Below are 15,913 nucleotides of genomic sequence, written 5' to 3'. Positions count from 1 at the left end.
TAATTACAAGTTTTTTGTTTTTGTTTTTGTTTTTGTTTTTGTTTTGTTTTTGTTTTTGTTTTTGTTTTGTTTTTTTCTTTTTTTTCTTTTTACTTTGGAATAAAGCCTATTGGGTTTAATAGGTATAAAATGGTTTGATCATTCATCTTGAAAATTCCTTAATTAATAGTCTTAGTATATATATTTTTTGGTAAATACAGTCTTTAGTATAATAAACTAGGGTATAGATATTTTCATAAATAAAAGTTATAGTCCTTCTGTAAATTCATCTAACATATTAATTCTATTACTCGAAGAAGCAAAAGGGATAAACCCACCTAGGAAGGCTTTCATAAACTGTCCAAATATTTTCTGCTTGATAGGTTAGAATTGGCTGGGTCTAAAATTTTGCAGATGAAATAATCCTCAAAGTTGGGGCCTGCGTTGTAGCGCAGCGATCGATTGCTAGCCCTATGAAGCCTAGCGTAAGTTGGATCCACCCTACACCCCATCCTATCTAATATACTAATGAGTGTGACCCAATCCCTTGGACCCACTCTTGGCCCTTCAATGGGTCCTTTGTGTGGCCCCATAATGGTTCTTGCACGAAAGATTAAAATGAAAACTAAAAATGGGCCTTAAGGTCCCTTTGACCTTAGCAGAAAAAATACTAAGAATTTTGCCACATAGGAGAAAAAATGTGACGCTTTCACGGTTTCATCCATTGGATGGACAATGGATGATTAGATAGGTCATTTGTCAAATTTCAATTTTAATTCATTCAAATATTTTTTGTGTATTGACATGTATTCCCAAGTATATCTATGCACATTTATGGAACTCAAACATTACTACGCACTCTTTTGTAGTCCTATTTCAAATCTCTATTTCATCACTTGGCAAATCCTATGTAAGCTAAAAATTGAAATGCGAGTAAGGGACCAAAAAGTTATCCACAATATTTGTGTCCCATTTGACATGCCACATGGCCTATTTTTGAACTTACCAAAAAAGCTTATATGGTGGCGATGATGGCTAGATATATTTTGCCAATCAATTAATAATGAATATTTTAAACTATTATTCACCCAAAAATAAATAAATAAATAAAGAGAAATTTACCGCACCACCCCCTGGAGAATACCACGATGATAATACCACCCCTTCTGTTTAACCAAATTATTCTCAGACCCCTTACCGTCAGTCACCGTTAAGTGTGAAGTTAAAATGACTATCATACACTTAGCATTAAAAAATCCTTATACTTGAACCCACGTTTTGATTAAAAAAAAGTCGGAATCTCTACTTTCATCATCAAGCCCTGCAATTTTTTTTCAGTTTTTCTCACTTCCGTCGATCATCGATTCAGATCCATAAGAATAATAATTAAGGAAATTAAAGGAAAAACCCAAATATTTCCTAGTTCAAGATCAAGAGAAAAAGGGTTCCTGAAGCCGATTCATATAGTATAGTTTCAATCAATAAAATCAATAAAATACCATAAATGAATGCATAAGGATGGAAGAACTGATCTTGTCTCTTCTTCTTCTTTTCTTTTCTTTTCTTTTTCTTTTTCTTTTTCTTTTTCTTTTTCTTTCTGTTTCGTTCTCTCACTTCTCGCCTTGTCTTGTCATTCTTCTTCTGTTTTCTATTTCTCTTTCCCTTCTTGTTTCTTCTTCTTCTTCTTCTTCTTCTTCTCTGTTTGTCTTCTGGTTCTCATCTCTAAAAGACAATCTTCGGCTTGATTAAGCTTGTCAGACTTAACCAATGCATTTACAAGAACAACATAAGCATCAATGTTCAAACAACAACCACTGTTCTTCCACCAATTTAACACTCTTACTGTATCATCAACCAGACCCAAAGCCCCATACAAAGACATCATCGACAACAATGCTTCTTCACTTACTCTAGAACCCATCAAGCTTTCCATTTCATTCCAAACCATCTTTGCTAATGCCTTCATTTCTGCTCTTGAGTACACATAAATCATAGATGAATAAACCAATTCCCTATTCTCAATACCTTCAGACGATTTAATCTCTGCAAATATCTTCTCGGCTTCATCAACCAATCCAATTTTCCCATAACCACGGATCAGAGATGCATAAACATGGCCATTAACATCAAAACCAGAAAGCTGCACTTTCTTCACAAGTTCAAGAGCTACTACATGCCTGCGTTTCTCTATCATAGCCTCCACAAAAGTAGCTAAACTGTGACTGTCCTTAAGAATCCCTTCTTTGAAAAGAGAAACGGCTTCAGAAACAATGCCTTCCTCAACAAATCTCCCTATGAGATCCATAGCCAAACACTTACCAGGTCTGTATCCCACCTTCCTCATCTCTTTAAGAATCACCCTACATAGCTTCACCCACCCAACTCTACAAAGAACCCCAAGCAATGTCCTGTAAATCACCTCATTAGCAAGAAACCCTGCATCTTCCATCTCCAGGAACAGCTCCATAGCCGCACGAGCATCCACATTCTTGCCATACACATCCATCAAACACGAATAGAATGCCTAGCTAAGGTTTGAACCTCATACCCTGGCCCTCTCTGCCACCAAAATCGCTTCCTTATACAGCCCATGTTGGGCATAAATAGATATCGCATAACAGTAAGCACCCTCGTCAAATTCGATTTCTTCCAACAACTCTCAAACGAAAACTCGCAGAGAGGTAATAGGGTTACAGTTGAAAGGAGAAGAAGAAGGGTTAACAGTAGCGATTTGGGGAAGAACATACCTGTTTCAATTTGGGGAAGAAGAAGCCTACACCGCGAATTGCTGCTGGTGGCCGCGAGTTCCTCCACATCACCGATGCAAAACCGTTGCCGCCATGATCGCTAGTCATCTATGCTGCCGGTGCTCCGAACGAGCGCTGATGCTCGGAAGGTAAGGGAGTGTTTGGTTCGATAAATCTTTGGGATGACATTCTTTAGAATGATAATTCTTAATTTTTGGAGCTGTTTGGTTCCTCTAGATTGACCCTCATAAGTGAGCACCCTACTTCCCATGAATGGTCATATTACAAAGGATGTATTCCAAATTTGAGTTTACCTCAACACTTAAATTCAGATTTGAGCAACATTTTTACCACCTAATATAAAAGGAAAAAGCGGAAAGAAGTTCTCTACGGAAGCCAATATTTCAACCCGCGAGAAACATGTACTAGCCTTAAGGTAGGGGTGTCAATTCCTAAACCAAACCGGTAAAACCGGTCGGACCAAATCGATAACAACATGGACCGAATCGAACCGAATCCTTATTGGTTCGGTTCGATTTGGAGTATTGCAACCCCAAAACCAAACTGAACCACACCAGAAACTGGATGAACCAGAAACCAAACCGAAATCGGCTCAAAACTCGGACCGAAACTGAAACCAAACCGGAAAGAAACCGAAACACTCCAAAATTCATTAAAAAAATCAAAATTTGCATAGTTTTGTATACATTTGTATGGAAAGTCGAATCCAAACTGGATCAAAAACCAAAACCAACCTGGTTACAAATCGATTTAAGAAACCGAAGACAAACCGAAACCAAACCACACTGAAACCGAAACCAAACCGAAACTGGAATTTCCTTATTGGTTTGGTTTCGGTTTCAGCTTTCCCACACTGAAACCGACTCAACCAGGACCAAAACTGAGCCGGACCGACCGATTGACACCCCTACCTCAAGGCAACCAAACAATTTTTTAGAAAGAAACATAATTCAGAAGAATGTCTATCAAAAGATTGACATTCATATCTGATATATACACCATTTGATTTACCGAACCAAACACCCCCTAAAGGTATCGATTTGGGAGAAAGGTATATTTGGTAATGGGGACTTATTAATGGATATTTTAGGTATTTTTATTTAGGGTAATTTACAATGCCACCCCCTGAAGAATACCAATATTAGAGGGATACCCCATCTCTTTCACCAAATTGGAGTTGGACCCCTTGCCGTCAGTCTATGTTAAATGATGTTGTGAAATGACAATTTTGCCCTTATGAGTAAAACACCAGTATTATACTATTCTAAAAATACCCTTTAATCAACCTTATCACTTATCACACTCTCTCCCTCGTTCCTTTTCCGTACCTCAACCTGTGGGTCCGGCAAGATCCAGACTACCAGAGTTGCTGTCGCTGGCAAGTTGTGCTCATTCCATCGACGGCGAGTGGTGCTGCCTTTGATGGTGCTCGTGCAAGTCTCCATCTCCGGTATTTGGATCAAAATAAAGGATTTCACCGGACTCAGTTTCATCTTCTTCCTCCTCCCATTCCTATTCATGGCCATGACTATTTCAGAACCTTTACCTCTCTGCGACCTCTCTGATTCAGGTCCAATGAGCCCGGATTTGTCGGTGGCGAACATGGAGGCAGAGGCCGTGCAGACATGGAGGCAGAGGCGGAGGCGGCGGCAGCGGCGGTGGAGAAGGAGGAGGTGAGGGAGAAGGTTTGACGCCCGGCATCGGTGATAGCAGAGAATAGCACGAACTCACGGTGGTGACGGGAGCGGCATCGGTGACTGAACTCTCCCTCTACACCGAAGGTTTGACGGCTGAGTTTTCCAGACCACCGCCGCTAACACCACTCCTCCACCGCGCTGACACCCCTCCCCTTCTCTACTTCTCAAGTTCCCTAATATGAAACCTTTGCAACCCGAATCAAAACCACTTTCACACAATATCCTTGTCTTATCAACTTACAGAATGTAATCATATTGGTGGTGGACCTCATTTCAAAGAGCCAAAACTTGATGAATTAGTTTCAGATTTTAGCTTCACTGGTGATAACAAAAAATAGGAGCCTGGAGAAGGTGCTGGTTATTCTGTGCCGCTAGTAGAATAATTTTTTTGCCCACCAAGCCAATGCTCTTTCTTTCAGAGTCTATTGAAAGGTCCTCTCTTGATTCTGGTTTTCCTACCCGTGCTGATCGCCGCTGCCACCACCGCTGTGATGGTTGGTGCTTGAGAAGTATAGAAGGGGAAGGGTGTCAGCGTGGTGGAGGAGTGGTGTCAGCAGCGGTGGTCTAGAAAACTCAGCCGTCAAACCTCCGGTGTAGAATCAAGAACCATAGAGAGAGATTTCCGTCGCCAATGCCACTGTCATCACCACTGTGAGTTCGTGCTAATCGTCGCTGTCACCGATGCTGCTACCCGTCACCGCTATGAGTTCGTGCTGATCGTTGTTGTCACCGACGCCGCTGCCCACCACCGCTGTGAGCATGTGCTGATCGCCACTGTCACCAACGCTGCTGCCCCCACCGCCGTGATCGTTGGTGCTTGATTTGGGAGAACGATATATATAGGAACTATTGATTTGAGGATGCGACTCATTACATGGGAATTTTAGGGACTTCACATTTAGGAAGGGTGTTTTCGTATTTCAAATAAAATTTAATAGTTGACATCAGCATATAAGGTATATTCCTTAACTGAGACTGACGGTAGGGGGTTTGAGTTTAATTTGGTGAAAGAGAGGGGGTATTCCTATAATATTGGCATTCTCCAGGGGGTGACGTTGTAAATTATCCTTTTGTTTAATAAGGGTATTTTGGTATTTAAAATAAAATATAGTTGTTGACATCAGCAAATAAAGTATATTCCTTAATAGTGACTGACGGTAGGGGGTCTGAGAATAATTTGATAAAACAGATGAGGTGATCTTATCATTGTGGCACTCTCCAGTGGGTGGTACGGTAAATTTTCCATAAATGGTATAATAAATAACCATCCACAAGAATAATAAGAAAAATTCACATTGGGATCTTCAGATTTTCCATTTATGTTGGATTTTATTATATACAATCTCAATAGGACCCACATAAGTAGTGAGCATTATTAATCCTTTTATAAATTAGCACATTCCAACTTCCAGGGGGCCCATATTTGTAAATTGGTGAATGGTCTGATCAAGCAATGCTTTGTAGCTTTTAAGTTTGAGAATGCCTTACTTTTAGCTCAACTCTAATATTGCAATCATCTTTCCTTTTACGTCTAAGACTACACAAAGTAAACACATACATTTGTATCTAAATGTACCATGCAGGGTTGGATAACCAACCTTCAAGGGCATGGAGAAAGTACTATGACCTAGTTCTACAGGCAAAAAAAAGAAAAAATGATAGAGGAGTGTAAGGTTCTATTGTAACTTGCTTTGAAAGATTGGGATCCTGCTCCTCTCCTTAGCACCTATCGTCGAGGTCGGCTTATAGCTATCTGGGTGAGTAACATATGGCAGAAGCAATGATCTAACGGTTTGAGAAATGTACGAAAAACGAGGCACCAAGAACAATTAGATCATCGCCCGCTACATAGTGCTCACCCAGGTAGCTATGGGCAAGACCTGGGCGATAGACTCTAAGGAGAGGAGCCGAACTGAAAGATTGGTAGTAGAAAATATATATCCTTTATTGAAGGAGCTTTGGTTTGACTCAGTCCAGCCCGAAGATCGATTTTGCCAGATTGCAACCGGATCAAACCGATAGTTTGACAACCCTCGGTCATGAGTTTAAAAACCTTGGGATTTTTTTTTTTTTTTTTTGATAAATGATTGCATGGAAGTATTTGGTGGAAGTAGTCATATACAATTTATTTTGGACTGAGTTTTTTTAAGGCCGCGATGAATCCGTTCGTCGTGTGGCCTTAGGTCCATTTGATAGGGCTAATCCCTTGAATCACGGAATGAACCTCACCGCATGATCCAGGGAAACTTCTTCCATTTATTTTTGGATAAAATGCATTGATTTTGATCTGCTTGATATTCAAGTAACTTCAGGCCTATGTTGAGTAGTGCTACAATATGTTTCAACATAATTAGAAGCTGATTTTAGATCTCAATACAAACTTAGCTTTGGCAAGGCAAATCAATAAAGCTGGACAGTGGGGTTGAGCTTAATAAGGGAATACCCAAGCATAATGGACGATGTTGAAATAGAATATACCTAAAGACACTATTTATGGTTGCAGCTAAAAAGCTAAGGAAAAAGATGTTGGGCATTAATGTGGATCGTGGGATATCTCTTATTCCCCTACCAACGGTTTAAAGTCTAGTTTTGAAATTCTACCTAGAAATAAAAAAAAGAAAAAAAAAAAAGAAAGTCAGTTTTGAAATAGACTCCAAAAAGATATTAAATTTAGCTAATGGGGACTACCATCTTCCACTTTTCACTTGATTTGTGATTATTATGGCAATTAACCAGAGCCATTAAACCCAAATGGGTAGTTGAGTTGACAAAGGATCTTTATCTCAAGAAGCTTGTGATTGAGATTTCGATCACTCACAAGGGAATGTTTAGCCCCACCCCACTTCCCCCCCCCCCCGCCAAAAAAAAAAAGGTTATAGGTGGTGATCTATGATGATGTTTTCAAAATTCTTATTCTATGGTTTTCAAAACCAGATTGGTCTCATGGCCCCAACACCAATGCATACCACTCAGAAGTTGCTCCGGGGCATCAATAGAGGTGGATTTTTTGTATTCTATAGAGGTGAGGCTATCATGTCACCCCTTTTATGGCTGGTTGTAATTGTGTAAGAGCCATCCAATCAGGTAACACTCTTTTTCGCTTTTAATAAATGCCTCCTAAACTCCTCTTCACTGTTAAGCTTTAATGATGACTTAAATCTTCAAGGGACAAAAGACCCATCTCTTTCTCTCTCTCTTCCCTTAGTCTTCATGTCAAGTTAGTCTAAAGGTGTTTAACAGAGTGACAAAATAAAAGCTTTCAAAGTCTGAAGGTACATAGACAAATATGAATGGCTTAGAAGGAAAATAGGATACATGGACATATATATGATGTCGGGATGGTATTTGATTGAAGGAAAGGTTTTTATTGTCTAGGAGTTGATTGAAGGAAAGGTTTTTATTGTCTAGGAGTGTAACCTATGCGGATAGAAAATACGTAATAAGTGCCTTCAAATCACATGAATCATTTCAAGGGACAAATAAGTCATTTCAGGAGCAGTGTTATCAATTCGGCCGAATAATTCACGAATTATTCGGCCGAACCGAATTTTTCCAAATTTTATCAAAAATTTTGACCGAATCCAAATTAAAAATAAAATTCGGTAAAATTCTCGACTTTTTCAAAAGTGAATATAAAACGCGAATAATTCGGACCGAATCCGAATTAAACCGAATTATTCGGTCCACTTAAACAGTATTTAAAAAAACAAAAACAAAAACAAAAACAAAAACAAAAAAAAAAAACCCAATAAGCTTTTTTGACCGCTTTTTTGACCGAATCCTTAAATTAATCAATCGAATTATTCCGAATAATTCTCCACCCGAATAATTCCCGAATCCGAATTTACTAACTATATTCAGGAGAGGTGAGTGATCTTGGACAAAAATCATTTCCCCTTGATTGAATTAGAGATATTATACTTTGTCCCACAACTTATCCATAAAAGCATAAAACTAATCCAAGTGGCTCAAAAGGGTGGACCGTCCAACTGAAGTTTGGCTATTTTAAATTGTTTTATTTGCTTATTAAATGGTTCTAAAAGATTAGGCTACAAATACAAATATGATGGAAATAAATATGCATATTAACGCCCTCTCACATCCCACCCATGTACTCCACATTATCTCCTAATTAAGATTCCTATTGAATGATTTGATTTCTCAGTTTTTCATTGGTGAGAAAATGCACTTAGTTGCCGCAGCGGTTCCTCTGCCCAAAGATATATAAATGAAGATTATTATGTTGCAAGTGTGACTCACATTTCTCTAATTCAAAATCCCTAATGGACAGTTCGATTAGCTCCTCTTCATTCAGTGGGCTGCCCAATTAATGTCTGATTAGCCATCTACACTTGGACACCCATCCGAACACATAACATGCATCCCAAGTCTCCACCCAACCATCAGACTACCCAACATTTGGAGAAGATCTTTTCCCTTCATTTTCCCCTCTTCTTGATGAAAATAACAATCTAAAGTCATAGTGATACCTCTCCCAAATGACCTTACTTTTTTTTATTTAAACACATTTTTTTCTTCATTTATGTATTTGAAAGCCTACAAATTTTATTTCTTTTTTTTTTTTTTTTTTGTCAAAACAACTATTTAACAAGAAGTGCGTAACACAAGTAAGTTGAGAGCCTGCAAAATCAATTATAATTTTTGAAATGACAACGTAGGAATTTTACTTTTAAATTATTTTAAATCTTTATAGAAAAGACAAAGGAAGACCATTTTAAAAATAATTCACCAACTATTTTAGTTACGGCAAGATGCACCCATTATTTATTATTTTTTAATTTTATTTTCATAATAAACAAAGAATAAGTTTGATTTAATTTTATTTTTAAGGGAAAAAGATCGCTACCTCTTTGTGTTGTCCTAATATCCAAACACAAAGCGTAACCTAAAAAGACTATCTACCCCCTTATTGAATGCCTACATCCTTCTCCATTTGATTTCCACGTGGTTAGTGAAAGCTTTTCTCGATATATATTTTTTTAAAAATTATCTTTAAAAAATAAAAAATCTCCGGATCAGAAACGACAAATGAAAAGCCAAGAACCACAGCAAATCAAATTTCAACACGTAACAATGACGTCATCCATTTTCACTTGACGTAAAACATCACAATTCTTAAGATATTTTCTTCTTCCTTCATTTTTGACACGTGCTTAATTAATTAAAAAAATGATATATTTCAAAAATCATAACCGTTCAAAAGGTTGATTTTAGACCTTATGATCCAACATCCATCGACGGTTAGATAAGAACCAATTATGAATTCACATGCAACCATTGAATCATTGCTCATAAGTAGACGGCTTCGGTCGGGACATCGAACCACGGCGAGCCATTGTCGGATCTGCCATTGTCTGAAAACTATAATGTTATTAAACCTGAGGTGGGATGTTGGTTTCTCTTATACCCTAAAAGATCCGATAAAATTGAATTGACTTTCTTATAAACTTTGTCTTGATCTGGTGAGTTCTTTAGTTCAATCATAAATTTAATTTATATTATAAGAGATCAAATAGGAAAGTGGGATTATATTTCTGCACTGATATTGTCTACGTTTGGAAATTTTTATATTGAGAAACCAGTTATTCATGGTTTCCTGCATTTATCCCAAATTCGCTCCACAGTCGATCATGGAGGATGCTCTGTTCACTCACTGGACCTCTAGAGCTAACTAATGAGTGGTATGTAGTGGTAAAGATAGCCGACATGTGAGAATTCACATGTACTCCAGGCCTTGATTAGGCAATTCCAACAACCTGACATCTTATATTGCATAAACAGAGGGTGTCCTGTGTGGGGATAAAAAGGACATTTAACAATTGATTCTAACACCATAGGATACATTTGTAATTATAAACTTCGTAGGGGGTCTACGTATAATAGATGAAACGTATAGGGGATGGGAGTGTAATTAATTATTTATTTAAACACTTTTTTTTTAACGTATTTGAAAGCCTACAAATTTTATTTCAATTTTTCGGTTGAAACTTGAAACAATCATTTATTAAGACATGTGTAACACAAGTAAGTTGAAAGTTTGCAGAGTCAATGGTAATTTTTGAAATGCCAAAGCATGAATTTTGTTTTTTTATAAATAGGACAAACGAAGACCATTATCTATTATTTTCTTACCAACTATTTTGATTATAAACAACATACCCTCATTATCTATTATTTTCTAATTTTATTTTCATAATAGACAAAAAATGAGTTTGGTCTAATTTTCATTAAAAAAAAAAAAGATCGTTTGTGTGTCTTAATATCCAAACACAAAACTTAATGGAAAAAGACCATCCTACCCCCTTATTGGATGCCTATACGTTTTTCAATTTGATTCCCACGTGGCCAGTGATAGCTTTTCTCAATGTATATATATTTTTAAAATTTTCTTGAAAAATGAAAAAATCCCCGGATCAGAAACGACGAATGAAATGCCCAGGACCACAAGAAATCCAATTTCAACACGTAACAATGACGTCATCCATTTTCACTTGACGTAAAACATCACCATTCTTAAGATATTTTCTTCTTCCTTTATTTTTGACACGTGCTTAATTAATTAAAAAAAATGATATATTTCAAAAATCATAACCGTTCAAAAGGTTGATTTTAGACCTTATGATCCAACATCCATCGACGGTCAGATAAGAACCAATAATGAATACACATGCCACCATTGAATCATTGCTCATAAGGAGACGGCTTCAGTCGGGACATCGAATCATGTGAAGCCTATTCAATGTCAAATCATCGTCGATGCCGAGGCAATAATTGTATCCTCTTCTCAATTGAAAAGTAGCCCTAGAATTGCTACATATTACGATTATATCCCTGCTAGGTTATCTTTTCACTTTCTTTGAGAATTAATGGGTGACATTTCTTTGCTTTTAGTTCTCTTTTAATGAGTGTTTAGCATTTCGCATTTTGGTCAAGGAATATTTAGGCATTGAATTGGCTACATAGATCATGGACGAAGAATCAGATCCAATTTTAATGGTTCAGATTTGATAGTACTTCGTAGTGCTTAAGAGGAATTGTACCGCGAATCACTTTCAACTTTATGATAGTAATGATGTCCATCATAAATGAATAACCCAAATTTTTTTTTTTCAAACCCATTGTGTGGAGCTACAAAAAAATCCCACATCCTTTAGGGATGTTCAATGAAATTCGCATATATGATGCCATTTTATAATCGTGAGACTAGGAGTATGTTCGTAGGAATGAAATTCAAAGGAATTGATGAGGTCATCACAAATGGTGGAACCTGTAGTTTAATTCGATGCAAAGCGAAGAATCTTACAAACATCCTGAACTAACTGCTGATAATTAATCCATCACACTGTGGAAACGGTTATCGTCAGCTCATCCCGAGTTAAGTCCTGCAATGAGTGCAGCCCTAGTGTTTAGTTACCACCATTGTGTGAGTTAAGTCCTGCAACGAGTGCAACCCTCGTGTTTAATTACCACCATTGTGTGTGAGTTAAGTCCTGCAACGAGTGCAGCCCTAGTGTTTAATTACCACCATTGTGTGAGTTAAGTCCTGCAACGAGTGCAGCCCTCGTGTTTAGTTACCACCATTGTGTTTGGAACCCTAGACAAACTCCCAAAGAACCCGTCACATTATGAGAGCTAACCATTCACCCACTTGAGAATATCCTATAAAATATACATATATGATGCAATTTCCTTTACATGAACCCCCGCATTTTTTAAAGGGTAATTTACAGCGCCACCCCCTGGAGAATGCCAGTATTATAGGAACATCCCCTCTCTTTCACCAAATTAGACTAAGATCCCCTACCGTCAGTCTATGTGAAGGAATATACCTTATGTGCTGAAGTCATTTACTATATTTTATTTTAAATACCAAAATGCCCTTACTTCTATTAACATGTGAAAACCGGTTTATCAGGCCATGATTACCATGAACAAAATCAGAAAAAATCAAAAGAGAAAAGAAGCCTTCTAGATGCCTTATCTCCCCCAACTCAGATATAAGAAGAAGAAGGTTGCAGATGACGATCGGTGCTTCTACAACCACCAGTAGTGATCAACAGTATGATCGAGAGACAGCGGTGAAGCAATTCGATGAGTCCAAGATCGGAGTTAAAGGTCTTGTAGATTCCGGCGTCATCACTATCCCTCCTTTCTTGAAGCCTCCGGCCCCAATAACTTCCGGCTAGTTAGGGCTAATTCCATGGCGTTTCCAAACCCAACTATCGCCGGAAGCCTTTGAAGCATCCTGAGATCAGTAATAACTGCCAAATTGACCTCCTTCACAGAGAAGAATGAATCCTCTGTACAATACCTAACATCACAAGCTATGACAATATCGATCCCTGCAAGAGCCATGGATTCCAGCAATGACAAGGTTGCCACAAATTTCCCGAGCTGTGATTGCGACCTGTAATCTCTGTTTTTCAATAATACCTCTTTTTTCATAATAAGGAACACTAAGTTTTACAGTGAACGAAATCTAAAGAAGAGAAAGAAACACCAAAGATCCAAGATTAACGAAGATCCAAAATAAAACCTCCCCAAAAGGCCAAAACCATAGATTTTGTCAAAGAGGTCCAGATGTGAGATCTTAAATTTAAGATTAAATCAAAGATCAGGGCTGAAAGACCCTAAATTTGGTCCAAACACCAAAACTGCAGAGTGAATAATTGGGCTAATTACCTGAATAAAACACAGGCGAACTGTACATCTCTCTCCAGCAACTCCGGCGATCCTCATGCTTTAATCCTATGCGTGGAACAAAGATTTTTTTTCTGGTTGGTTGGACTTTTGGTCTAATTTGTTTTGGTGAAACCCAGAAATCCTTTACTATTAATTACCCAAAAAAATTAAATTAAATTACAAAGTCTTCGGTTATATTCCAGCCAACGCCGGCCATAACTCGATCTGCCAATAGAAGAAATAAAAATCCCTCTGAGATACCTGAAGATGGAATCCTTGTTTCTATCCAATATGCATGTCGGAAGATGCTAGCTGACAGTAGACCAAGAGTACGTGGCAAATTCACTCGCAACGAAGACAATGGAGAGATACCCAAACTTTCTGTCGTCGTCCTTCGCCGCCGTGATCTTTAGTGCTCTGAACGATTGCTTCTGCATTTGATGTCTCGGTGAAGGTGAGTATAGGTAAGGGTGAAGAGGAATTAGGTTAAAACAAGAGTTTTAATGACAGGGGTACAAAGGTCATTTTAACTCTTCACTTAACAGTGACTGACGGTAAGGGGTCTAAGTCTAATTTGGTGAAAGATAGGGGGTGTTCCTATAATACTGGCATTCTCCAGGGGGTGGTGCTGTAAATTACCCTTTTTTAAATTGAGTAAATATTACACATGTTGCAAGTTGTTGATTTGAGTCAAAATATCGCATTTCGTTATCATGATATTTATATACTTAATTAATTTATTATATTATAAAATTATACTATTTTATTAAGGTTCCTTTTTTAATGGACAAGGCATTTGGTTTAGGAATATGGACTAGGAACTTGGAAAGGAAAGAATTTGGATTGAGAGACAAGATGACCAAAATAGTGTACTTATGGTTTATATTGTTCCATTTGACCAGAAAGTGCTTTCGTATGTATCAATATTTTGGGATTCGTTATCGATGATATTTATATACTTAATTACTATATTAAATTTCTACCAAACAAATTAATTTATTAAATTATTAAACTGGAATATTATATTAAGGTTATTTTTTTAAGACACGGCATTCTGTTTAGGAATATGGACTCTTGAAGGAAAAGAAACTTGGATTGAGAGACAAGATGACTAATATATTATACTTATACTTTTTGAAAGTATATATAGCTTTTGAAAAACAAGAAATTGATATACGGTGGAAAGAGGTGAAAAGATCATCGATTTATTTTTGGGTATTGGTATTGGTATTGATATTGGTATCGGTCTCTGTCGATATCAATCCGATCAAGTATCAAAGAAGCTCGATGTATATCGGTCACTTTTGCCTTTTACTTTCTAGAAAAAGTACATTTTTTGTACTGTTTTACCCCTAAAATGATATGACAAATCAATATGGATCATTGTTTCAAGTATCGGATTGGTATCATCTAAAATCTATCCGGATCATTTCAGGGGTAAAATAGGAAAAAATAATATATTTTTTTTATAAAAATTAGGTGTAAAATAGACTGATACCCATCGATCCCATCTGATCCGAATTGGTATCGGATCGGTATCAACAGAGATCGATACCGATACCTTCCCCTGAATCCTTGATCTGAATTGATCAAAGATTAGGGATCGACGTTAGCCGATACTAATACAATATAACCGATATAATACTGATACTTGAAACCATGGTAAAGATACATATAAATGGTGGGTTTCAATCGACCTTCCAAATATCATTAATATTTTATTGAAAAAATGTTTTTTGTATGGAAGCATGGCAACATGGCTTACGCAATCGTTTTCATGGGTTTCTCTCTCTCTCCTCCTTTATAGAATGACATCTCTACCCCTTATTAGAGGAGGAGAGATATAGACACATAAAATATTTCTTTTATTTTATTTTAGAGAAAAATAATCTTGTCCAGATTTGTCGCTTACACCAGTGCTCTCATGTGTCTATCTCTCTCCTCCCTATGTAAAAAGACATCTTTGTCCCTTATTTGATGAAAGGAACAGAGAATAGAGATAGATACAAACACACGCAAAAGCACAGAAAAATAACAATACATATACAGTCATTGACCTAGGAGAGGGGTGGTCATTTTGCCACCCTTGAGTTGGGTGTAGGGGTCAACTGACGAGGCATTGATCTTTTTCCCGTTATTTTATTAACTTGTAAATTTGCTCTACAAGTCAGCTAAGATTTATGATGAAAGGAAGGAATATCCATCAGTGGTTCTCAATTTTCTTTTGACCCTTTATTTAGGTAGCTTTACAAGTCTCTATATTGCGGATGAAGGGTTTGTTTGGAAAACACATCTTGAATATTTGGAATTTGAATTGAGACTAATGAAAGTTTTGCCAGAAAGGTTGCAATCATAATAGGGACACACTACCTCAATTGCATTTGGGGCTTTCCACTTGGTCTCCATAACATGAGCTTACATTAATAGGAAGGAAAGAACATATTCTTAAAGTGTTGGCTTGAATGACTTCTACATCATGGTTTCTCAAGTCCATTTAAAGATTGAGTCTGTATTTAATAGTTATTCAGTTTCAGAAATGATGTTTTGTGTAAAAAACATAATTTTCAGTTTATATGTCAAAAGGCCGTTTTAAAACCAAAATGATGTTTGGTGAACCTGTTTCAAGAACCGATTATTCTAGTTGTTCATTTTTTTTTTGCATTTGGAATGAAACCGAAATGACGAGACAAAGTTTCATCGTTCCATCATTTTGTGTTTCTAGTTTCTTTTTTTTTTTTCATTCCATAAAAAAATCAAGTTGACACA

The 15,913-nt window shown here is 37.1% G+C and overlaps 2 protein-coding genes across 2 annotated transcripts; both read right to left on the bottom strand.

Annotated features, from left to right (window-relative positions):
* Positions 1 to 1,300: 1,300 nt before the first annotated feature.
* Positions 1,301 to 2,981, bottom strand: LOC122074933 (pentatricopeptide repeat-containing protein At2g32630-like). Its single transcript, XM_042639926.1, has 2 exons — positions 2,727 to 2,981; positions 1,301 to 2,557 (listed from the first exon to the last, which is right to left on the bottom strand). The coding sequence occupies exon 2, from the start codon at positions 2,483 to 2,485 to the stop codon at positions 1,628 to 1,630; it is 858 nt and encodes a 285-aa protein (XP_042495860.1). The 5' UTR covers positions 2,486 to 2,557; positions 2,727 to 2,981; the 3' UTR covers positions 1,301 to 1,627.
* Positions 2,982 to 12,604: 9,623 nt separating this feature from the next.
* On the bottom strand, positions 12,605 to 13,204 carry LOC122074380 (delta(3,5)-Delta(2,4)-dienoyl-CoA isomerase, mitochondrial-like). The gene is made up of 3 exons (XM_042639205.1): positions 13,148 to 13,204; positions 13,002 to 13,054; positions 12,605 to 12,881 (listed from the first exon to the last, which is right to left on the bottom strand). Exons 1-3 carry the CDS (start codon positions 13,202 to 13,204, stop codon positions 12,605 to 12,607), a joined length of 387 nt encoding a protein of 128 aa, XP_042495139.1.
* Between the last annotated feature and the right edge of the window lie 2,709 nt (positions 13,205 to 15,913).

This window comes from Macadamia integrifolia, chromosome 3, assembly GCF_013358625.1.
Source record: "Macadamia integrifolia cultivar HAES 741 chromosome 3, SCU_Mint_v3, whole genome shotgun sequence".
Lineage (NCBI taxonomy): Eukaryota > Viridiplantae > Streptophyta > Magnoliopsida > Proteales > Proteaceae > Macadamia > Macadamia integrifolia.
Note: the sequence above shows the minus strand (reverse complement) of the source record. Positions and strands in the feature narration are given on the sequence as shown.